General features: G+C 41.4%; 1 protein-coding gene across 1 annotated transcript in view; it reads left to right on the top strand.

Annotated features, from left to right (window-relative positions):
• Nucleotides 1–25,904, top strand: part of GALNT9 (polypeptide N-acetylgalactosaminyltransferase 9) — a 433,263-nt gene that overhangs the window by 170,197 nt on the left and 237,162 nt on the right. The window contains exons 3-4 of the mRNA XM_073628324.1: nucleotides 5,722–5,888; nucleotides 12,745–12,919. Coding sequence (XP_073484425.1) covers nucleotides 5,722–5,888; nucleotides 12,745–12,919 — 342 coding nt within the window. The remainder of the gene's footprint in view (nucleotides 1–5,721; nucleotides 5,889–12,744; nucleotides 12,920–25,904) is intronic.

The raw sequence follows: 25,904 nt of genomic DNA, 5'->3' as shown, positions 1-25,904 counted from the left end.
AACTAGAGATCTGCATCAGTAGATGCAGACGCATTATCATGTGCTAGTTCTGTATAAAACTGAGCAGACATCCACTCTTGCTAAAGCATTCCATTTATATTCATTGCTACAAACTCTATGGGATTGTCTGTGATGATGTGTGCAAAAAACTGATTGTTGACTATGGGGGTGATTTACTAAGAAAAAGGCATTGCACCAGTTCATACATTAATTGGTGCGCCGGAAAAGTCATTAATTGAACGTGCGAACCTGCGCACATTGAAACGCAAAAAATGATAATAAATACCCGCATATGTAAACTGCAACTGGCGCTAGGGTAACTGCGGTTTTCTCATTGATAATAGCGCACGACCGATACAATTGGTTAATTTCATCTCATTGTATGTGTCTTGTTAGGCAATTAGTAGGTGTAATCAGTTAATTAACCCTTTTGATGCTAATCTCATTCCTATCACTTCTAATATATCTTTCTAAACCCAATAAATTAATATTTTCAGATCTTGATTTTTAAAGGTGACCATACACTGCAATCAGTTAGATCTTAAATAAATTAGATTTAGTGCAAGAGCCTGTTTTATTTCCTATATTTTGAATAAATTGTTCAAGTGCGTCTTCCTATTACCTATTTTGCCTAAATGTCGAGTTGTACATAGATTAACCAATCAGATTGCATAGTGCATGACCATCTTAAGTGCCATGACCCATTGTATTTTCCTAACAATATTTCTTGGGCATTATGCAAGGCACATGAAAAAACACCATTTTTTCAAGACATGCCAGAGTGATCAGAAATCTTCAAACTACGGTTCTCCAGCTGTTGCAGAACTACCCATCCCATGAAGCATTGTAAAACTCTGACGTTCACAGACATGACTAGGCATGATGGGAATTGTAGTTCCTGAACAACTGGAGGGCTGTAGTTTGAAGACCCCTGTGCTAGACCATTATTATGCCTCCAGAATTGGGAATGTGGCATCTACCCAACTTCTCTCTGCTGGTGGACACAAGAACCTACATCTATAGATATATCTATATATATGGATATATCTATATATACACACGCACTGAAGCAAGAAGCAATATACATTATACATTGGCCTGGAAGTGAATCTGTACACAAGAAGTAGGTGTTTTTTTTCAGGCCAAATCATTTAGACATACACACATGACCCACACAAAAACCACCCCATGTAAAAATAAATCAAAAATTATCTTAATTTGCAAATAAGGATCATCTCTTCCTCAGAGAACAGTGAGCGGGACATGGTGGTGGGAAGAAATTAGCAGCAGTACAAGCAACTTCCTGGAGGGGCGTGATGTCATTCCTGTGTGCTGGTCACTGCTTCCAGGAACCAGATATGCGCCGCAGGTACATACTTCCACACACACAGCAGTTGCACATCTCACATGTACAGCGGACATGCATCTAGATCCATTTGGCGCATCTGGATGCAGGAACCCAATTTTTATGGAAATGGACAGTAAAGCAAATGCAGATTTCCAGGACTGGACTAACAAATGTTTATAGCGAAAGGCAACTGGTGTTTTCTATTAAACAAGGCCTAAATGGGCCATTGACATGCATCACAGTTAAACTTAGGAATGTGTCTTTCCAAAGTTAAACTAAATAAAATCCATTCTTATTTTTGCTTGGGGATATAGTGTAGAGGGATTAGAAATCTTGTCAGTTTTTGGGGATGTCTGCACCCCTGATAGGGTGAAGACAACTCCCAAATTTTGCCAGTTTCTCCTTCAAATTTATTCACTTCCAGTCACATAGCCAAACAGGAAGTGAGGGTAAAACCCTACCAATGTCTTTCCTTGGGGACACACAGGTCAATCTAAATAGTTTCCCCATTAGGTAGATTGCACTCTAGCATGTTGCTGTGTACACCCCAAATTATTAGGTATCTTGGACTTTGGGGTTTATTTACTAAAGGCAAATCCACTTTGTACTACAAGTGCACTTGTAGTAGTGCAGTTCCTGGAAATTCGAGGTGGACATACAACGAAAGTTTAAAAAACAGCATCTTTGTTTCTACATGATTGGATGATAAAATTGCCAGTGCTTCCCCTCAGATTTACAGGCAGTACACTTGTATTGCAGAGTGGATTTACCTTTAATAAACCCAAAATACCAAATCATTTGGGGTGTACACAACAAAGTGCTAGAGTGCAATTTGCCTAATGGGGACACGCGTTAGATTGACCTGTGTGTCCCCAAGGAAAGACATTGGTAGAGTTTTACCCTCACTTTCTGTTTGGCTATGTGACAGGAAGTGAAGCCAATTTTCCGGAAAGGGACACAAAGCCCAACCTAAAAAAGATAAGCAGGGGTTCTAACACGCACTTGGTTTCCCTCAAATGCCCCCAAATAGAATAGGATTGTCTTGAGCTAGATTTTAGCTCAGTGCTCTAAATCAGTGGTTCTCAACCCTGTCCTCAAGTACCCCCAACAGGTCATGTTTGCAGGTTTACCTTCATCTTGCACAGGTGTTTTAAATCAGAGTCAATGGCTTGGTATTTTGAACAGCTATTTAGCTAAGATAAATTTGCAAAACATGTCCTGTCAGGGGTATTTGAGGACTGAGGCTGAGAACCACTGCTCTAAAATGGAAAATGTAATACTTACCTCTCTGTAATTTACCTTTCCTGGTTCCTATCCATGGCAGCATACGCACAATCCATGCATATGTTACCATGAAGGCACCAGGAAAGTAGCTTTTAGACAAATCACACCTTTTTTTATTTTTCCATGCCAATCATCCTAGTTAAGCTGCAGCTGGGAAATCTGTTACATGAAACTTGTTTGGGGGGGGGGGAGTGTAAAATGCATTACTTGGATTGAGCATGCATCTGCAAAACAAATTATTATTAACAAAACACATAAAATATAAAAATTTGCTACAAATTTTATTGGTCAACAAAACAGGACTTGGAAAAGAGCAAGGAAAGCAAAAAACACATGTATGTTAATTTGAGACACTAACAGAATATGGTTTGGAGGTCTGACCATTTTGCAGAGGAAATTAACAGGAGTTAAAAGGACTGCATCCACAAACGGACAGTCTCTTAAGGATTTAAACATTTAGTAGTCACAACAGCTTGAGGAAGATTTTGCAAAATAATGCAGCACAGACAATTAAATCAAAGTGAAACTAACAACCTACAAACAACACAGATCGACAACATCAAAAATATTTCAGTGAAAAATACCCCCCCCAAAAAAAAAATACTTGCTCTAAAACACATCTGTTTTGCAAAGACATCAAAGACATAACAAACAAAATACAAAGAGAAAATACATGTGTTACAAACACTATAAGGACACCCATTTGTACTCTCTTGACACACACACACACACACCATCAAGCAATCTTGCCTCTTTTCAGGGCAAGGTAAAGAATGCCATCTGCAAGCTTTATATAACATGGGTTTGTGTGCTAATGAGGCAATTGAAAACACATGAAATACACAAAATAAAAGTTCACCCAATGTAGAGGCAGAACTTCAAAGTGGGTACACCTGTTAAGGAAGTCCTTAAGTTACTAACCCAAAAAACACACTCTCTGAGCATGCCCAGAAAAATCCAAAAAGAAAAAAAAGAAAAAAAAACAAAGTCCCTGAACATGCCCAGATCAATACAAATGCATTTCACACACCAAAAGCCACAGCAAAAAAACAAAGTCCCTGAGCATGCCCAGAACAACTCAAATGCAGCTAGCACAAAATAAGCCACCCCCTGTCCAAAATTAAGCACATCATCCAGCATGCTACAAAATGACAGATGGCACAAACACCCCCCGGTCCAGGGGGGCAAACAAAGAGCCTAACATGGGCAAAAGTTATACAACAAATACCATTGCAGTCTATGGGAACTGACTTGTTAATTTTGCGAGTCCCCACTTGGCTGGCTTATATTCTAGTTATTGGCCTTAAAATGGGTATGGGGGCCCAGGTCCCACCGTGTGGGACATATATCACTGTCACCAATTTGGACGACTCCAAAAACAAAACAAGGAGAAGTGCCTTTAAAAATACTAAATTGCTTAAAAGCTAGTAACTTGGGGGGGGGGGGGGGCTTACTCTACCTGTAAAGTGGTGCATCTGTAGCATGTATCCAAAATGCTGCTTCAAAGATTGTACAGCTTTAGAGAAAAACCTACAAGTCTACATTGCAGCTGCAAGATTACAACCCAAAACAAAAAATAGCCTGCACCCAATACATACAAGGCCACTTGGGTCTGTTAAGGTTTAAAATGAGAACCCCCACGTGCAAAATACCACCCCAAACTAAAAGAATATTGTGCCCCTCTCACACACTAACAAACCCCTAGCCAAACACACAGCAAGCCAGCCCAAGAAAGGGGGGTGAATGCTTGGGGGCAGGAGGGGCTCCGGCACCCCAAAAGTCAACCACCTTGTTCCCATATTCAGGGGGACAAGGACCTCTTCCCCACAACCTTAGGCTGGGGTTGTGGGGGGCTGCAGACAGGGGGCTTAACAGAATGTGGAAAACCCCTTTAAACTATTGGATTGGGGTGCTTTGTGGTTGGTATTGGGCTGAGCCCAACATGTCCCAAAGGCAGCCAGCTATGTTGAGTGTATGTGGCCTTGTATGGTTCAGGAGGGGGTTGGGCGATCGCTCTTCTTGCCCCTTTCCTACCTGGCCCTGTTGTACGCTCTGAAAAAGGAAGTGGTTTGGATTGGTGAAGGCAGCTCACAGACTTTGGAGAATAGAGTGAAGTGTGGCATTCCCCTTTAAAAGCAAAAGTTAGCCCATGGAAATCCAAGGGGATAGAGGGGGTAGACAAGAGCACTGTAGAATGGAGTTTGGAGTTCCCCTTTAAAAGCAAAAGTTAGCCCATGGAAATGCAAGGGGTTAGAAGGGGGAGACAAGAGCATTGAAAAATGGAGTGTGTGTGTGGAGTTCCCCTTTAAAAGCAAAAGCTACCCAAGGAAATTGTATGCATTAGAGGAGGAAGGTTAAATGCCCTTTAGGAGGAGCTAGAGGAATGAGTCATTTTACATAATTTTAACAAGGTGCATGTCACATGTTGGCAATGTAACATGCTAACATGACCTGTGTGTAAATTTCCTTACAAAAATACATGAAGGTGAACCAGCGTAAAAAAAAAATGTGTCAAGTTTAGAGGTGCGCCCATTCAACCAATGCAACTGCATGTACGTTGCTTAACATTTACAAAGATTTTGGCTGCGCAGTGAACAAACGCATGTGAACAAGCACAACAGCCGCAGGAGCACTGTTTACATTGATCTCACGCAGTTCCAAACGTACTTGCAGGCAAAGCAGGTTTTCTCTGAAAAAGTTACTTTCGCATTCTATTCTGGGCATATTTGTTACTTGGGCAGTTGTTACTAAACTTCCTCACATCACCCCATATTATTGACACCTCAATCTTCTGTCAATATTGATTTGGAGATGCCGTGCGCCATGTCCATATTGGTGCACAGACTGCATTTTCTCGTGTGCAGAGATCGCTATAGTAAATGGGGGATTCTGTTACTGGCGCACCATTTAGTAAATATGAAAATGTGCATTGCGCCTCGCCGTGCGCCTCTACTGATGGCGCAAGGCTTTCGTAAATCACCTCCTATGTTGACATATGCAACCTCTCCAACTTCTTTTCATGGTAACTGCATATGATTAAAAGTCATTAAAAATTACTTACTGTAATCTTTTTAATTGTCCTCTTTTAGGTGCAAGCAGATGAACTACCCCGATGATCTGCCTCAAATTGCTGTTGTCTTCATCTTTGTAAATGAAGCCTTATCTGTAATCCTACGGTCTGTGCACAGTGTAGTCAACCACACTCCATCTCATCTCCTGAAAGAGATCATTCTTGTAGATGATAATAGTGACAATGGTAAGTTTCTGTTACAAATAGGCACACACCTCCCATTCATTATATATAAGTTGGTTCCATCTCGTTGCATTAGAAAGATTGTTATAAGGTGCGTTAGGATTGAAAGTGCAAAATATGCTATTTAAAAACAAAATTGCACTCTTTAACCTTCAGTCATTGAGTAGATGAAATGGTGTGATTGAAGGCAATCTACTCTCTGCAACTATTACAAGGTAATCCAAGGGGTCAGTTATAACTTGGTTTCTCCTTATTTCAACCACGTCAACTTTTCATATCATTAGAGTGCTTATTCTGTTCAATTCCACTGTATGGAAAAAAATATGATCATTTACTTCCCCTTGTAGATTAGCAAGTTATGCTTTTTGTTTATAAATGTAGTTTTGACAACCTTTTGCAGCACTTTGCAGAGGATAGTAAAATACTGACATAGTCCCCATCCCACCATTTAATGTCTCTACCACAATCACACGCAATGAAGGACCAGTTTTGGGTGGAAGCCACTTTGTCCACTGGAGTGTATTTGGATTGTGGGAAGACACCAGAGCTAACACAAACAGAAATGGCAAGAACATAAACTTTGTAGGGATTAAACTCAAGTCTGGATCTTAGCTCAAAAGGAAAAAGGTTCTAATCCCTTAGCCACTGTAAAACCCTATCAGAAGTTCATAGAAATAAGTTTACATCAGTGATTAATCCAACATAAAAAATAGTATAATCTGAAAAGCCACAATAAATAATTCACCCATCTATTCAATTGTTTTGCAGTTGTGTTTAATTGGTAGAATTGCAGCATCATTGGGAATTATTTTATTTAACTACAGATACACTCAAATATGATATCTCAATTTTGCGTGGCCACTGATGAACCAAATCACTTGTAGCAATTCTATCTTTTGCATCCTCAACTTTTGTCACTAGACCATGACAAGGATATCACCCTCTTTAAACTGATTTGAACAATCATTTGTGCAACTTTATGCATAATCCAGCGATAATATCTAGGTAGTAATGGAAATTTAGGTGGAGATACCCTACCAATACAATTCCCAAAAAACATGAGAAGTTAGAAAAACAGACAAAAGTGAAATCTCAGTTATGGTGAGAGATCCCTATAACTAAGTCCAAGTTTAAAGAGATAATCATTCTGTATCACCCAGTATGTACCATGAATACTACATACCCTAACTCATATGACGCATTAACAGCATATGAGTTAGGGTATGTTAGGGATAATTAATCTCACCGATACATCCTAGAAATATATTCTTACTGAAAATGACATGTCCACAAGCTAGCAAGGCACCTTGACAATGAAGCCAGAAACCACTTACAGTGTTGAAAGTGGACAGACAATGCTATAATCCCTGCTGCTTATTTCATAACATTGCTCACAAGATTATCAGTGCCAATTCCTATTTTATAGAGATACAAAAGCTATTTTTTAGCAACCAACAGCAGATGTTCGTTAATGTTATACTGGCTGGCCAAAGCAATAATATTGCTCCTAAAAATAATATGATAATATTACTGAAAGTATCATTTTGTGTGGCAGGGACCCTGCAGTTGAGCAATAGATTATATGTATTTTTGTAACAACAACTTTTCTCATAAAAAAAAAACCTGACGAACCTAATTTGAAATATTGCTGATGGTAAGCATTATGTTTAGGTAAAATATAAAGCTAAAAAAAAAAAAAAAAAATGGTATTCATTAAAGATTTATACTATGCTATAGTCACCCTAATTTGAGCTGTCTATGTTGTTCCATAGAAGTAAATTGAGCAGGCCCTTCATAGTTACTCACCCAGTCATTCTGTCATACCCTTCCAAAACTGCAGTAGGGCTGATTAATTATATGAATGCTTTAAACTATGTTTAATTTAATGGGCATTTCTGTTCATGTTTAATGTTTTCAAATGGAGAATTTGTGAACAGCAACAATCTGTATAATTTAGGCTCAAATATAGGAGGCTCAGGAAACTAGGTTGTCATTGATCAAAAGGATTAGTAGAGCTAGGAAGTCTGATGCACAGAATTAGTGCTGTGAAAATAAACATTATGTTCCAGCAAGCTCTTTCACCTGTGTCTACCTAAATTAATTTTATGTTTGACTGTATTTTCCCTGGCAACATTCAGCTATTTAATGACGGCTTTCTAGGCACCCACCGGGCCTTCCTAGGTTACCTTATGGGTCATATGGCCCTAGACTGTAATGTACCTATAATCTATACAATACCCAATTATCTAAATCAGGGGTCCTCAAACTACGGCCCGTGGGCCACATGCGGCCCGCCAAAGACATTTATCCGGCCCACCCCACCCAGGGCCGGATTCCTGACAGGACACACAGCCACACTAATAAACGGCACGGACGGGGGCAGATCCGCTTGGCTTGGGCCGGGGCCAGGTCGGCTCATCTTGGGCAGGTCCACTCTGTTCCGGCGGGGAGAATGTCCGCTCTGCTCAGACAAGCTACACAAGCCGCCTCCCCCACCCCAGTCATCTCTATGGAGGGCTCCGTGAGCACGCTGGGAAGTGTAGTTTCCAGTGCAGCCCCGCGGATTCACTTCTCACTGGCATGGCAGACAGGAGGCGTGGAGGGGACGCTCGCCTTGTCCCAGGACAGCGAGGAGGAAGAGGAGTCCAGCAGGGAGAGCGTAGGCTTCAGGGAATAGCCTACTAGGAAGAAGTGAGAACTGAGAGGTCGGGGAGACAGTCAGAGGCAAGTCCATATGTGTAAGTGTCCCCCTGTCCATCCCTCTGTCCCCCTGTCCATCCCTCTGTCCCCCTGTCTATCCCTCTGTCCCCCTGTCCATCCCACAGTCCCCCTGTCCATCCCACAGTCCCCCTGTCCATCCCTCTGTCCATCCCTCTGTCCCCCTGTCAATCCCACAGTTCCCCTGTCCATCCCTCTGTCCCCTGTCCATCCCTCTGTCCCCCTGTCCATCCCACAGTCCCCCTGTCCATCCCACAGTCCCCCTGTCCATCCCTCTGTCCCCCTGTCCATCCCTCTGTCCCCCTGTCCATCCCACAGTCCCTCTGTCCCCTTGTCCATCCCACAGTCCCTCTGTCCCCCTGTCCATCCCACAGTCCCTCTGTCCATCCCTCTGTCCCCTTGTCCATCCCACAGTCCCTCTGTCCATCCCTCTGTCCCCCTGTCCATCCCACAGTCCCTCTGTCCCCCTGTCCATTCCTCTGTCACCCTGTCCATCCCACAGTCCCCCTGCCCATCCCTCTGTCCATCCCTCTGTCCCCCTGTCCATCCCACAGTCCTCCTGTCCATCCCACAGTCCCCCTGTCCATCCCACAGTCCCTCTGTCCCCCTGTCCATCCCACAGTCCCCCTGTCCATCCCACAGTCCCCCTGTCCATCCCACAGTCCCCCATCCATCCCTCTGTCCCCCTGTCCATCCCTCTGTCCCCCTGTCCATCTCACAGTCCCCCTCTCCATCCCTCTGTCCCCCTGTCCATCCCACAGTCCCCCTGTCCATCCCACTGTCCCCCTGTCCATCCCTCTGTCCCCCTGTCCATCCCACTGTCCCCCTCTCCATCCCACTGTCCCCTTCTCCATCCCACAGTCCCCCTCTCCATCCTACTTTCCCCCTGTCCATCCCACTGTCCCCCTCTCCATCCCACTGTCCCCCTCTCCATCCCACTGTCCCCCTCTCCATCCTACTTTCCCCCTGTCCATCCCACTGTCCCCCTAGAATGAGCCACAAGCTGGTCTAGGTAGGAGGAGGGCGGGACTTTTATCACAGCGCGTCCGAACTATAGTCCGGCCCTCTAACAGTCTGACCGATAGTGAACTGGCCCCCTGTTTAAAAAGTTTGAGGACCCCTGTTCTAAATTATGTTAACAAGGAGAAACTACTTTATAGATCTTCATACCACCATTCCATTCCACGCAACTGACAGCAAGTATACAGAGGGTAAAATAAATATTGAACACGTCACCATTTTTCTAGGTAAATATATTTCTAAAGGTGTTATTGACATAAAATTTTCACCACATGTCGGTAAATACCCATGCAATCCATGCATACAAAGAAACCAAAGCAAATAAGTTTAGAAATTAAGTTATGTGTAATAAAATGGAATGACACAGGGAATAAGTATTGAACACATGAAGAAAAAGGAGGTGTAAAAAGACATGGAAAGCCAAGACACCAGCTGAAATCTATCAGTAATTAGAAAGAAATCCTGCCCCTTGTCAGTGCAAATTAATATCAGCTGGTTCAGCCTCAACTGATGGCCTATAAAAAGGTACCTCATTACTAAGGTGTCACACAACAAATATTTAATGATGGGTGGAAGCAAAGAGCTCTCTCAAGACCTTTGTATCCTTATTGTTGCAAAACATACTGATGGTATTGGTTACAGAAGAATTTCTAAACTTCTGAATGTTCCAGTGAGCACTGTTGGAACCATAATCCAGAAGGGGAAAGAACATCATTTCACCATAAACCAGCCACGACCAGGTGCTCCTTGCATGATCTGTATGCAGGCTCACTACACAAAACACAATTGCTGAAGAAAAAGCTTGATGAAACTTATTTAAAGTTTGCTGCACAACATTTAGACAAGCCTTTGAAATACTGGGAAAATATAGTCTGGTCAGATGAGATCAAAATTGAACTCTTTGGATGTCATAATACACAACATGTTTGGATGTCAAATGGCACTGCACAAAAACACCATACCAACAGTGAAGTTTGTTAGGTGTAGGTACATCATGGTGTGGGCTGTTTTTCAGCATACGGTACTGGAAAACTTAATTTCGTAAAAGGAAGGATAAATGGAAAAATGTACCAAGACATTCTTTATAAAAATCTGCTTCCATCGACCAGTATTATGAAGATGAAATGAGGGTGGACATTTCAGCAAGACAATAATCCCAAACACAAAGCCAAGGAAACTCTCAATTGGTTTCAAAGAAAGAAAATAAAGCTGCAAGAATGGCCCAGCCAATCACCTGACTTGAATTCAATACAAAATCTATGGAAAAAACTAAAGATCAGAGTTCATAGAGGAGGCCCATGGAACCTTCAAGATTTGAAGACCAAAAGGTTTGAAGGGCCAAAATCACACCTGAGCAATGCATGCGACTAGTTTCTCCATACAGGAGGTGTCTTGAAGCTGGCATTACCAACAAAAGATTTTGTACAAAGTATTAAATACATTTCAGTTAACGTGTTCAATACTTTTTCCCTGTGTCATTCCATTTTATTACACATAACTTAATTTCTGAACATATTTGTTTTGGTATCTTTGTATGTGTGGATTGCATGGGTTGTTACCGACATGTGGTGAAAATTTCATGTCTATAGCACCTTTAGAAATATATTTACCTAGAAAAATAGTGACATGTTCAGTACTTATTTTACCCACTGTATGCATTCTTGGAATACCGCCAGTAACGTTTAGCTAAGCTTTTTGTAGCCAACATTTTATGGTGATTAAAAGTTGTATCACTTGGTTGAATATAAATAAACATATAAATAATAAGCATAGAAGTAAAGTATTACTCTTATAATCTGCCCAATCAGCTGTGTTAAATGTTCTCCTCCATTTCCCAAAATGTGCAATGTAAGCAGACTAAACAACTCTGTTACTGATATGCAAATGTTGATTTTTTTTCCCTCAAAAGTCAGCAGCTAAGCTCTTATCTCCATATCTAACCAAAACCTCATCTGCTGACATATGCAAAGAGCAGCCAAACTTGACTTTCACAGGAAGGGCAGATGTGTCTTCGATCTGGAATTCCCAATTGGCAGCCTGGAAGCACCTTCCCTATATTCTGCAAAAGCTAAGATGGCAGTGCCCAGCAGGACAATAACTGGTCCTCGGAGCACAGATTCAAGCAGAGTTTTATGCATTTATATATTTTACATTTTAGACAAATTCTGAACAGTTTATATTTGCCAGCAGTTCCTTTAAACACTGACAAAGGAAAGGGTACACTAAAAACTGTGTGTATCCCCCAACATAGAGGAGGGGGGATGCAATGTGATCAAACTAGTTTTATTCAGTCTTAAGGAGAATGGTAAAACATAATCAGTTGTTTCATATTATGATAAAATGTGTTTATTCTTCCTTCTGAGAACTATGGTAGGCTACAAAAACGAATGAATAAATTGTACAAAGGTAAAAAAAAGTGGAAATACTAATTGTAGAAAGAAACACATCACAAAAAATAAATAATAAGAAAGGAAAAAGAATAAGAAAAGGAAGAAAATGGAGTTAATAAAAACTAATTAGGATTACTAAGGGTTAATACAAGGCTATATAGAAAAAATTTAAGGCTGGGTTCTCCGCATCCAATTCACAATAGCAGGAGATTTTGACCGGCTCTCTATGGAGCTGGTTCACATATCTTCGCAGTGGGTCCGGTGCGTCTTGTAGAAAAATACTGTGCGTCTTTTGATCCATTTCAGGTCCGAATTCAGCCCAAAATTCGGGCTGAAATCGGACCTGAAATGGTGAAGCAGGACGCACCTGACCCCTGCTGTGACACAGATCCGGGGACGGTGTGAACCCAGCCTAACAGAATAGTCATAATCCTTACTAATAATCTACATTATTTTAAACTTTATATTTTACTATATGTCTAGTAAAGTAATCTAATGTTATAATAATAAAATCATAGATTATTGCAATCATTTTTTTAAAACTGGTTAGTTTGTTGACAGTACCTAAATATTATCAATTATTCAGGATGTTAAAATACTGGTTTAAAATGTATAAAAATAATTTTGGGTACTGAAAATGTATTCAAACAAATATGATTTCAAAATATTTTACAGAAAATATTACCATGTAGAGTGTCGTCATGGATCTGTTTCTTTGTTTCACTTTATAGTTGAACTGAAATTTAACCTGGACCAGTATGTTAATAAGAGATATCCAGGTCTTGTGAAAATAGTCCGTAATACAAGAAGAGAAGGACTAATTCGTGCTCGGATACAAGGATGGAAGGCGGCCAGTGCACCGATTGTTGGATTTTTTGATGCTCATGTGGAGTTCAATACTGGATGGTAAGAGAAAAATTATGACAATGTAAACCTTGCAATCAACATGCTGAATGAATTCATTGCTTGACAGATTGTTTTAATTACTGCCAGGCATCTTGTTGAGCACACAATGGGCAGTACAATAATCAGACATGTGTATGGCCTATTATGGACAAGTACAACTGTTATTTCATGAAATATCTTCTGCTACTTACCAGAGGATAAAGCTGAATGCCAGGAAACCTGCTATATAGCCATTTCAAACATATATATAATTAATATATATATATATATATATATATATATATATATATATATATATATACACACACACGAGGGGCCTTCAAGTCAAACCGGGACTTTTGAGTTTATATAATAAAAGAACAATTTTCAAGGAGTCTAAACTGCATTTTTTTGACATACTCCCCTGCTACCCTTACTGTATCCCAGAGTTAAACTAATGCCTGGAGAGCTTTGGCATAGAAAGATTTGTCAGTACACCTGAACCACCCTAGGACAGCCTGCTTCACTTCCTCAGCAGTGCTCAAACGCTGACCTCCGAGGAACTCATTTAGGGGTCCAAACAGGTGGAAATCCCTCGGAGCGAGGTCTGGGCTGTAAGGGGGATGTAGCAATACCTCCCAGCCGACTTTCTGTAATGTGCATGTAGTGCGGTGAGCAGCTTGTGCATTGTCTTGGAGGAACAGGACACCCTTAGTGATCACACAGTCCATTTTTTTCCACAGACACATATGCACATTACTCAGAACACGACAGTAATATTCGCTGTTGATAGTAGCACCATGGGGTAGAAAATCCACATTAATAACACCACATTTGTCCCAGAAAACACTTGCCATCACTTTACCTGCAGACGCAATTGTTCAAAAAAATTTTGGTGGTGGTGAGCCTGCATGCTTTCACTGCTTTGATGCTCGTTTTGATTTCGGAGTGAATTGATGTGCCCAGGTTTCGTCACATGGAAAGTCTTGGTACCCAGCATGTGCTAACTTTTTGAAAATGCAAATGTTCGTGAATGATTGTGTTCACCGTTCCCACAGAAAGATTTGTCTCTTGTGCAATTTCAAAACAGATTATGTGTCGTTTATCCAGGATCAGGCATTCCACGCGCTGAATGCTCACAGGAATGACTGCTGTGGGCAGGGAACCACCACGGCCAGGATCATCACTGATGGATGTACGGCCATCTTTGAAATGTTTACACCATTCAAATGTCTTACTGTGGCTGAGTGTCTCATCACCTTACTGTGTTTAAAGTCTTCTGTAGATATCCGCGGGTTTGACTTGAATGCCCCATGTATATATACAGTTCAAAACAAATAATGATGCACCGGTGTTTATAAATGTATCCAATCATTTAGTGTCTCAATTCTCCTGTGCCAATATGAGTGCCATCATAATAACATGTGAATAAACAATAATATAATACAATAATATAATACATTTATGTATATTTTTTCTTATAATAATATAAATCCCATGCTTACATGCAATTATATAGTTAATGAATAATATCATAAAAAAGTTTTAACTTGTTGAGACTTCACAAATCCTCAAAAATCCGTGCTTTGTATCCATTCACCTCAGTGCTCCCCCATAAGAAATGCGCTCACCTCACAGAGTGTGACCTCACACTTAAGTTTAGTCAAATAAAGCTTTTTAGTCACCCCGGACTAACAGATCGCGCTTTCCTCCTCGTTGCTCCATTGATGTACCTCCATTATGACTCGGTATATGTGAGAGAGAAAGAGCGCCAAATTGCACTTAAGCACAGGATTTATATTATTATAAGAAGAAAAATACATGAATGTATTATATTATTGTATTATATTATTGTTTATTCACATGTTATTATGCTGGCACTCATATTGGCACAGGAGAATTGAGACACTAAGTGAATGGATACATTTATTAACACCTGCGCAGCATTATTTGTTTTGAGCTTTATTTGCACATTTATATTGGTAGTGTGTTACTTGCTGCTTGCATATATTACACAGATTGTATTCTAGTTGCTCGCAAGACTATCTATTGTATATGTACAGTATCTCACAAAAGTGAGTACACCCCTCACGTTTTTGTAAATATTTTATTATATCTTTTCATGTGACAACACTGAAGAAATTACACTTTGCTACAATGTAAAGTAGTGAGTGTACAGCTTGTATAACAGTGTAAATTTGCTGTCCCCTCAAAATAACTCAACACACAGCCATTAATGTCTAAACCGCTGGCAACAAAAGTGAGTACACCCCTAAGTAACACTGTCCAAATTGTGCCCTATTAGCCATTTTCCCTCTCTGGTGTCATGTGACTCGTTAGTGTTACAAGGTCTCAGGTGTGAATGGGGAGCTGCAGGTGTGTTAAATTCGGTGTTATCGCGCTCACTCTCTCATACTGGTCACTGGAAGTTCAACATGGCACCTCATGGCAAAGAACTCTCTGGGGATCAGAAAAAAAGAATTGTTGCTCTACATAAAGTTGGCCTAGGCCAGAGGTGTCATTAGGGGGTGGCTATTGGGGCTACAGCCCCGAGCCTGGGGTCAATAGCCCCGAGACTCTTGTCCAGTCCAGGGACGAATGCAGGGGACAGGGGCGGACTGAGCCGTGGTAGCGATGGCTCCGGCTCCAGCTCCGCCCCCGCCTGACTCTATTCTTGGTCACTGGTTGCTATAGCCGCCTAGCGGCTAGCAATCAGTGACGTCACTGCCCACTGTGCCCACACTGCCCAGCATTCAAAGCGGAGGAGGATTGCACTTTCTCCTCCTCTGCTCTAGTGGGGCCTGGCCTGCGAGTTCTGTACTGGAACGTCCTGCCGCTGGTCCGGTCCGGTAGTGCAGAGCAGCAGGGAGGGGGATACCTCGGCAGCCGGGAAGAGCCCAGGAGGAAGAGAGAGAGAAGACACCGCCACCGCCACCCTGAGCAGCACTCCCCAGCGCCTGCACTCCTTCAATCTCAGCCCTCTCCCAGCTCGCTGTGAGTGGAACAGGAAGAAGGCTCCAGAAGGTGGGAATTACAAAGGGGTCTGCCGTGCCACATTGATCCCCGCTCAGAGCTCGGATGGGCGGCTCTCCTCCTCTCCTCTGGCTGCCTCACCCACCTGCACCATGGCTGAGCTGCAGCTGCAGGACCTGGACACATGAAGTCTGTCTCCTTCTGGTCAGGTAGGTCAGTCAGTGTGTGTATGTCAGGTACCAGGTCAGTGCATGTCTGTCAGGTAGGTCACTGTAGGTCAGGTAGGTCAGTGTGTGTCAGGTAGGTCAGTGTATGCCATGTAGGTCAGTGTATGTCAGGTAGGTCAGTGTATATCATGTAGGTCAGTGTATGTAGGTCAGTGTGTGTCAGGTAGGTCAGTGTATGTAGGTCAGTGTGTGTCAGGTAGGTCAGTGTGTGTCAGGTAGGTCAGTGTATGTCAGGTAGGTCAGTGTAGGTCAGTGCATGTCAGTTAGGTCAGTGCGTGTCAGGTAGGTCAGTGTATGTCAGGTAGGTCAGTGTAGGTCAGTGTAGGTCAGTGTGTGTCAGGTAGGTCAGTGTGTGTCAGGTAGGTCAGTGTGTGTAGGTCAGTGTGTGTCAGGTAGTTCAGTGTGTGTCAGTGTGTGTCAGGCAGGTCAGTGGATGTAGGTCAGTGTGTGTCAGGTAGGTCAGTGTGTGTCAGGTAGGTCAGTGCGTGTCAGGTAGGTCAGTGCGTGTCAGGTAGGTCAGTGTATGTAGGTTAGTGTGTCAGGTAGTTCAGTGTGTGTCAGGTAGGTCAGTGTGTGTAGGTCAGTGTGTGTCAGGTAGTTCAGTGTGTGTCAGGTAGGTCAGTGTATGTAGGTCAGTGTGTGTCAGGTAGGTCAGTGTGTGTCAGGTAGGTCAGTGCGTGTCAGGTAGGTCAGTGCGTGTCAGGTAGGTCAGTGTATGTCAGGTAGGTCAGTGTAGGTCAGTGTGTGTAGGTCAGTGTGTGTCAGGTAGGTCAGTGCGTGTCAGGTAGGTCAGTGCGTGTCAGGTAGGTCAGTGTGTGTCAGGTAGGTCAGTGTGTCTAGGTCAGTGTGTGTCAGGTAGGTCAGTGTTGTCAGGTAGGTCAGTGCGTGTCAGGTAGGTCAGTGCGTGTCAGGAAGGTCAGTGCGTGTCAGGTAGGTCAGTGTGTGTCATGTAGGTCAGGTAGGTCAGTGTGTGTAGGTCAGTGTGTGTAGGTCAGTGCGTGTCAGGTAGGTCAGTGTGTGTCAGGTAGGTCAGTGTGTGTAGGTCAGTGTGTGTCAGGTAGGTCAGTGTGTGTAGGTCAGTGTAGGTCAGTGTGTGTATGTCAGATAGGTCAGTGTGTGTATGTCAGGTAGGTCAGTGTCAGGTAGGTCAGTGTGTATCAGGTAGGTCAGTGTGTGTCAGGTAGGTAGGTAGGTCAGTTTAGTGGTCAGCATTGATGGGCACTGGTAAGCCAAGCAGCAACCAGCAAGTGAGCTTACCCCCTGCCACACAACCCCACCACCCAGCCAAAAAACGCCATTAGAGCCCCCCCCGTGCCGGCCTTGGACTTCGGGCTGAAGCCCCTGGTCTTTTTGCCCCCTAGCAACGCCCCTGGCCTAGGCTAAAATAAGATTACCAAGACCCTGAAAATGAACTGCAGCAAGGTGGCCAAGACCATACAGTGGTTTAACAGGACAGGTTCCACTCTGAACAGGCCTCGCCATGGTCGACCAAAGAAGTTGAATGCACATGCTCAGCATCCTTTCCAGAGGTTGTCTTTGGGAAATAGACGTATGAGTGCTGTAAACATTGCTGCAGACGTTGAAGGGGTAGGGGTGAGCCTGTCAGTGCTCAGACCATACGCTGCACACTGTATCAAACTGGTCTGCATGGCTGTCGTCCCAGAAGGAAGCCTCTTCTAAAGATGATGAACAAGAAAGCCTGCAAACAGTTTTCTGAAGACAAGCAGACTAAGGACATGGGTTACTGGAACCATGTCCTGTGGTCTCATGAGACCAAGATAAACTTATTTGGTTCAGATGGTGTCAAGTGTGTGTGGCGGAAACCAGGTGAGGTGAGAAGTACAAAGACAAGTGTGTCTTGCCTACAGTCAAGCATGGTGGTGGGAGTGTCATGATCTGGGCTGCATGAGTGCTGCCGGCACTGGGGAACTACAGTTCATTAAGGGAACCATGAATGCCAACATGTACTGTGACATACTGAAGCCGAGCATGATCCCCTCCTTTCAGAGACTGGGCCGCAGGGCAGTATTCCAACATGATAAGGACCCCAAACACATCTCCGCCACTGCCTTGCTAAAGAAGTTGAGGGTAAAGGTGATGGACTGGCCAAGCATGTTTCCCAACCTAAACCCTTTTGAGCATCTGTGGGGCATCCTCAACCAGAAGGTTGAGGAGCGCAAGCTCTCTCACATCCACTAGCTCTGTGATGTCTTCATGGAGGAGTGGAAAAGGACTCCAGTGGCAACCTGTGAAGCTCTGGTGAGAGCTGCTAGTGAATTGAATTCATTCTCTTACATGGCTTCTCCAAATCAAGTTATGGGACTATTGGTTCCTCTTCTGGATTATTTAGACTATTCTATATGAATTGCGCTGCACTTATATCTTATTTTGAATGACGTTGAGGCGATGTGATTAATCTTTTTAGTGTTCAGCTTGCAATTTAGTTTTTTATTTTGATTCCTTTTTGTTTGTGCTGATTGCCCATTTTTTGATTTCTTCAGTGTTGTCACATGAAAAGATATAATGAAATATTTACAAAAATGTGAGGGGTGTAATATATATATATATATATATATATATATATATATATATATATACAGGTATGTACATATTAATCAAAATATTTTTAATTCTGTTCAGTCACTAGCAATACCCATGATATCCTAGTTTGATCAGTGGCATTACTTTTCTCCACTGCTGTGTAGCAATAAAATTGGTCAGCAGTCTAAAAGATGCTTCACAGTAACATGGATTATGTGCCAAAAAGGAGCATGCCTGCCTATAAGAGAAGAAAGTGTACATTTTCTAGAAATATATTCCTGATAGAATTTAGAGTGGTCATACATAGATATCTCCCTAAGAATGGTGTGATTTTCTGGAGTTTTCAGCCTCCTCATCATCCGAGATGCACTTATGGCAATCTCTTCCCTTATTCTCCTACATAAAAGTGTCAAGGATCAAACCTATTCCTAAGGAGAGATTTAGCCAAATTGGAGACCTGTGTCACAAAAGCAACCGGATATGCTTTGAATCTCCCTGTGGGAGGTTAGACATGGGCCAGTTATTACTTAAAGCAATACTTAAAGATTTTAAAATAAAAAAAACCCTCTAAAAAAAGAGGTGTTATTCTTTTCTGTCTTGCAGCCTTTGCTTTGGATCCTCATTTTTTTCAAGTACTATGCTGGCTGAAGTACCTTCAGCATCTGACATACTTCTGGCAGTGTTGAATGCTTTATCCCCCATTGTGCATTGTGATTCTACTGACCATCTACTACATCACTACTGTGTCTTGCAAAGATGTAGTAGCTTGTGGCCAAAACCACAGTGCAAAGCAGGGGAGTCAGACATCCAACACTCCCAGAAGTGTGTCAGATTCCAAAGATTCTTTAGCCTGCATACTTTTTGAAGAAAGTTAAAGTATATTAAATACAAACCCACTTATTCCCTTCACAAATGTTTAGATACATGCATTTTTTCTTGCAGCCGAAGCTTGAGAGTTTTTGACTCTTGTCATGAATGTTGTTTTATTCCTACATGATGGGTGTACATTTAATTGCTGTCAAAATGCATAAATAATGATTGTGGAAGGTAAAAACGAATTAACAGATGCAATAACATCTGCAAAATTTGTTTTGCATAATGGTTTATTCATAATAAGACAGAGCAGAAAATAAAGGAGATAAAGCCACACAATACAAAATAAAATCTCAGAAAGAATTTTTTGTTTCTTAAGTAACAGTAGAACAGTTTTTCAACATAAGGCCTAATGTAAGGTGTGAAAACAAATTAAGAGGTGTATTGGGTAACTGGTAGGATTCCTGATGGTCCTCACATATGTCCTCCCATCTGTTTTCCTGGAGGTGAAACATAACTATTTTGTCTTTATTAAGGACATCTTTATTGAAGCTGTTGTGACCTTTACCGACTAGAAGGTAGCATAACTATACAAAAATGTATGTAGCCGTAAATCTTTCTTCCTTTTTTATCAATATTTACATTTATTTTTATTTTTTTACAAAGATTGATTGAATTAACAAATACCGAGAACAGAAAGACTTTTCTATTTACATTTTCTGTGAGATGAGTGAGCCAATTCTCTATCTAAAAGTTTTATATGGATTGGGCTAATGGATAGCTGCTATCCCAATCATCCTGTCAATTTACTAGACATTTTGTAATTTTTATTTTTCTAGGCTTTTTAAACAAAATTATATGCAGCATCCTTTTACAATAGAGCACCATAATCACAAAGGTTTTGGTTCCTCTAACCAGGACTGGGTAGGCCTTTCAGACAGGGTGTCAAGAAAACACCATTTAAGGAACAGGGCTTGTTTACCTCGCCAGGGCCCCAGGAGGATAGACAGACAATGAGGGGAGGGATTGTAGGGATCTTTAACTGTCCCCTTTGGTTGCTAACTTTGCCCCATTAGTTGCTTCATCTATCCAACTCTAGGTCTTCTGTTTGTTAAAAAAAAACACTGCCAAGTATTTAGGGTTGGTGAACTCCTCTATGTCTAAAGTTTAGTCTATACCGTAATTAGTCTATTCTGTAGGTAATAGTAAGAAATAGCAAGTAGTAAGTGCACTGTGGGATCCTGGGATAAACCCCACAAGGAAGAGTGAGTAGGTGCACATATCAGGGAAATCAGTCAATTATGAATTGTTTGCCTCACTTGAATTTGTTTAATTGGTCTACATAGAATTTTATAAATCCTGAAACATGAACACATGGATTCTTAAATTGTGTACTTCTCCTGAGATCATTACAGAACTGCAAATGTTTAGGTAAATCAAATGATAGCAAACAGTGAGCCCCCTGATTCGGACATCTCTATTTTCATATTCTGTTCGACAGTGTTCTTCATCAAAATAATATGTTTTTTGATGACCCATTCTTTCGAAAAACGCTAGTTACCTCACTGCCATGCTGATACAATGTCTGCACATGGGCTGTCTGAACTTGTGCAGTATAATTCCATGCAGCCCAGGTGCAGAGTACAGCTGAGTATGGCTGCTGCCGCTGTACTTGTGCATATAGCAGTGCTATATTAAACATAATTTGCATATGCCTATACACTGTACTCATGTTTACTATAGCACCACCATATACGTGAGTATGGTGGCACACAGCTATTCATGTCAGTGACAGGCTCATAAGCTCAATACAAAAAAAACCAAATGCTCCTGCGGTTGAAAAATTGTCGTAGGGTAAATCGAAGAAGATGGAAATCTTCACAAATCACGCCACTGCATCGGTTGTGCTGCCACTCTCAACAGGTCAGGGGAAACCCAGGAGTAACTCTAAAAGAAAACAAGGACAGAGGGTACACCAGCCTTGCGCATTACCTTTGCAACACAGAAATTTATTAAAAATAAAAAATGTTCTCACAAACGAGTGATAAAATCAAACAGATGATGCAAAGTCCATTGTTGGCCTCATCCAGCAGAATCTGCTGGCCAGTAGACTTGGGTGGGATGAGAAAGTCCAAAGTAGGCTCTACTTTATCTGTTTGATTTCATCACTGGTTTGGAGTACATTATTTTATTTTTAATAAATGTCTGTGTTGCAAAGGTAATGCACAAGGCTGATGTGCCCTCTGTCTTTGTTTTCTTTTACAGGCTCATAGGCTGCCTAGGCAGAGGAAATACGCTGAATGAGACACAAAGGTTGATCTACTAAATAAGTGGACATTGTTCACTTAGCGAAGGGAATGTTCAGTAAGCTTAGTAAATATAGTGAAGATGTGTTCACTTCAATAATCCAAACATGTGCAGGCAAAGCCCCTGTTTTCTGTATGTCTCTTACACATGATTCAGTATTCAAAGTGAACACAGCTGTACCTTATTTGCTAAGCTCATTGATTGTTCTCTTGGCTTAGTAAATAGTTTCTACTCCTTTTGTAAGTCAATCCCACTGACTTGACCAAACTTATAGACCAGGAGTTCTGACTTTACTCTGCCATTTTTTTTTAATTTTGCATGCTTGGTTCAGGTCCGTAATTCACTGTTTTGCCATCAGAGGATTTATATTTCTTCCAGACAACTAATATTTTCAGATGGAATTCAACAATGGTAGCCTCCAGGTTTCTCTCAGCTGAGGTTTCTTTTAATTAGTACAACCAATTAATATTACACATTGTGGTTACATAACAAGCACTGTAACTGCAATGCTCCCTATTGAATGTAAGTATTAAAATAAAATAAAATGTCAGTTTAGGAAACTGGGCTGCTGGGATCTCACTTCTGATTTTAATCACCGCCATGCTGGTATGTGCCATTGCCTATTGTTTTTGTCTAGGGGATTGGAGAGCCGAGATATACTCATCTAATCCTCAAATCCATACCTGTGGCACCTAACCCCCCGCTCCCGTGGTCTAGTGGCCTTGGGCGGTGGAATGTTCCTGACATCAACACACCCATAGAATGGCTCTGGATGGGAAGACATCAGAAAAAGTCCACTGCTGGACATGAGGGAGCGCCATTTTGCAGAGGCTTGAAGGATCAAGTGAATATAGGCTCTGTGTTCACCCATAGAAAAAATAAACAGTTAACCCACAAAGTGCAGACACAGCCCCACTGCATGGGAAGAAATGTGATCGGTGTTGATATTTAACTAGGCATCAGTTGAACAGGCACATGGGTAGCAGCAGTAGATCTGTGCCCATAGTGTTGGAATGCCTGGGCTGGTGTTTAGACAAGGTTATGGCCCCATATGCTTAACCACCTACCTAGTGCTAGCAAACTAGGCTGGCATAAACAAAAGTAAAAGAGAAATTAGAGGGCGATGGACAAGAGGAAGGGCTCTGAAAAATTGAGTTTTTGTTTAGTTTTAATTTTTAAAATATGTAACTTGAATGGTTTACCTTACATTAGTAATTGATTCTGCAACCTCTAAAAGGTCTAGTGGTTCAGGAGCCCATCTGCACAACTGCCAAAAGCAAGTATGAATGAGACATGGGACAGCTGGTGAATGCCTGAGAAAGAAGACAATAAAAAGACGATACATTGTTTAAAAATGGTATAGAAAAGGGGAGAACAAAAAATACCATCATAGCATGTTCCTAATGCACAGTAGAAATAGAATGATGATTATAAAAGACTTAAAGCGGAACTGCATTCTGCTAACATATTTTGTAATAAAAACACCTTTGCCATTCTGAAGCTTCCCTCCAACCACTATGCATATTATTTTATATATACTGTGATTCTGTATTTGCCAAATATGCTGCAGAAATCTCCCTCCACTGAGTCTGGCTGCAACCATTTTAACTGTGGGTAGCTGAAGCTGCTGCCTGTTCACTTCCTGGAGACACACAGAGGCACACCTCCAGCTCTGCAGCTCTGATTGGCCCTCTTATGACTCATCCCTCCTCCCTTCCGGGCAAACTCTCACGAGAGTGAGAGAGAGCTGTGCATGACGTCATAAGCCTAGGTTTTTTACCAGACAAGAAACAGGAAGTGGGCTGTTTAAGGTATTTACTGGCAGAAAAAAAAATGTTTTACTATCCAAAGTTAAAACAACAAAGGCAGAAGATTTAATAAATGGAAAGTTGAAAAATGACTGAAGGCTTGCTTTAAGTGAAAATGTGAAGCTTACATATTCACAAATAATTCTATTTTGTTTAGCTCTGTCAATATTAGAACTTCCTGCGTTATTTCACTGTAGAGTGGACCACAATGAGGACAAAAAATGCCTGCTATTGTAGGCTGCAGCCAGTAAACATTTTAGGATTCCTTGTATCTGGAAGGGCACAACGTTCTTCCAAGAACATAATAGACAAGCAATTTCACAAATCTGCATAACTGACCCTAAGGGGACAACTTTTGAGCCAGAGCGTGGAAAAAAGTGTCCACTGTAGCTGGGTGCAGCCAGTGACTATTTTGAGAAAGCTTGTGATTCAGTGAGATATTTTTCCTCAAGACGGGTGAATGTGTGAGTCTGTGCTATAAGCATAGCATGCAGCCTATAACTAGTATCCATTTAGCAGCCTGAAAAGGAAAGGGAAGGATTTTTTGTGAGAGAAGAACTATGGTTTCATAAATATATATTCAATTGCAAATAGAACTTTTCAAAAGAAAAGAAAATGTTGGTATGTAAAAACAAAATAATTTTTTCTTCCTTGTTAAAAATAAATACACACATCTAAAATTCAGAAGGAAATTACATTAAAGTGGTAACATCTGGTGTCTACCTTAGGTTTTTACTTTTTTATTAATCTTGGTTTGTGTGTTGTCTGACTTTGTATGATCCCATGGCTTCTGGCACACCAACAGTTGTTTTTCAGAGTTATTTATATTTTAAACCCCACCTGAGCACTGCATTAACTACTATGCATTAAAGGAGACAGCCCACAAAAGTAGGCCAGTTGCAACTGAGCATACTCCAACATGTTGTGTGGGAGTGGTGGTACCCTGTGTTATGAGTTTTTTTAAAGACCTAGTCAATCAGCGGGCTTTGGGAATTTGGTCATGTGTGCTGAAAAACTGTTAAATATGTGGGACCTTTCTTATTCTGTCTCTTCCCTTGTGAACTTATGCCCAGTTAGGATGCTATCATTCAATACAGGTAATGTATGGCTCAAAACATTGGAACCTAGACATAGAGACCTAGACGTTGGCTGGAAGTTGAAGTAGGGTGCCCAAGCTGAGGTGTCCTCCCATCCACCGAAAGACAAGGTAGGTAAACCCATATTGAGGATACAGAGTTACCAGCTGTTTCTTTTTTATGAGGACTAACAGTTTGGATGCTACTGTAAGATCTCTGTCTCTCCCATCCCTCTGGGCCTAAATGCACAGAGAAAGAAGCAGGGATCTCCCCTCTTAAAGGGATACACAAAGATGGGGCTATAAAGTGGTATCCCAGAGAAAGCAACTGTAGTTGTCCACCACAAGAGAGGTCATGAGTGACTGGTTGAGTGAGAGGTACCACATGAATCCCCTCAGCTTTCCTGCTTTGAATGACCAAGTTTAAGATGCCATTAGAACCTTAATTTTCAGGGAGCCAAAGCCTGTGGGTGTCTAGCTAGCATAGTTTGTGATCAGAAGGGTAAAGAAAGAGAATTATTAGAAAGGAGACATTCAGAAGATAGTTGGAGCCTAGTCTAGTATTTGAGACAACCCATGGGTTTTGGGATACCCTGATTCTCACCTCACACGTTTTTCTACTTACTGCAAACTGTAATAAATCTGTTCCTGCCTTGAGCTCATAAAAGTGACTGCCACCCATTGTTTACACATTAAGGAAAGAACTACACCTGATATTGAATGTGCCTGGGACCTTACTGAAATAATTGAGCTTGGGTCACTTGCAATGTAGCTGCTGGTCATCTGTAAGTCAATATCTATTATAATAGTGCTAAATATGTATACAGCAAGTAGTGTATTTAGTATTTTATACAATATATTTTAATGTTGCTGTGTACTAATAAAAGATACTCCCCTATTGTTCAAGACATACCTGTATTTAAATGTCATGTAATTAACTTTAAACATCAAGTAATGTTTCTGTAAAAAAATCATTTTTGTGAATTGTTGCATTTATTGTTAACATCATTTTTTACTGTGCCAGATTTTTCTCTTTTTTTTTCCTGGGACTGTGATTTTTTGCTATAACAAATAGAATAAATGACCTCTTTTGTGAAATATAAGGATAATAGAGGTCATTCCAGAATTCTGTGCTGTTTAAAAGAAGGATATAACAGGCCAATCATGGTTCTAGAAAGGCAGGTAAAACATCTATGAATCAAGTATCAGTAATGGCTTCAGAACTAGCGGATGTGAGAAATGTGTGCATGGCCAGTTTCTGT

This window comes from Aquarana catesbeiana, linkage group LG01 (genome assembly GCF_042186555.1).
Source record: "Aquarana catesbeiana isolate 2022-GZ linkage group LG01, ASM4218655v1, whole genome shotgun sequence".
In the NCBI taxonomy this organism is placed as follows: Eukaryota; Metazoa; Chordata; class Amphibia; order Anura; family Ranidae; genus Aquarana; species Aquarana catesbeiana.
Note: the sequence above shows the minus strand (reverse complement) of the source record. Positions and strands in the feature narration are given on the sequence as shown.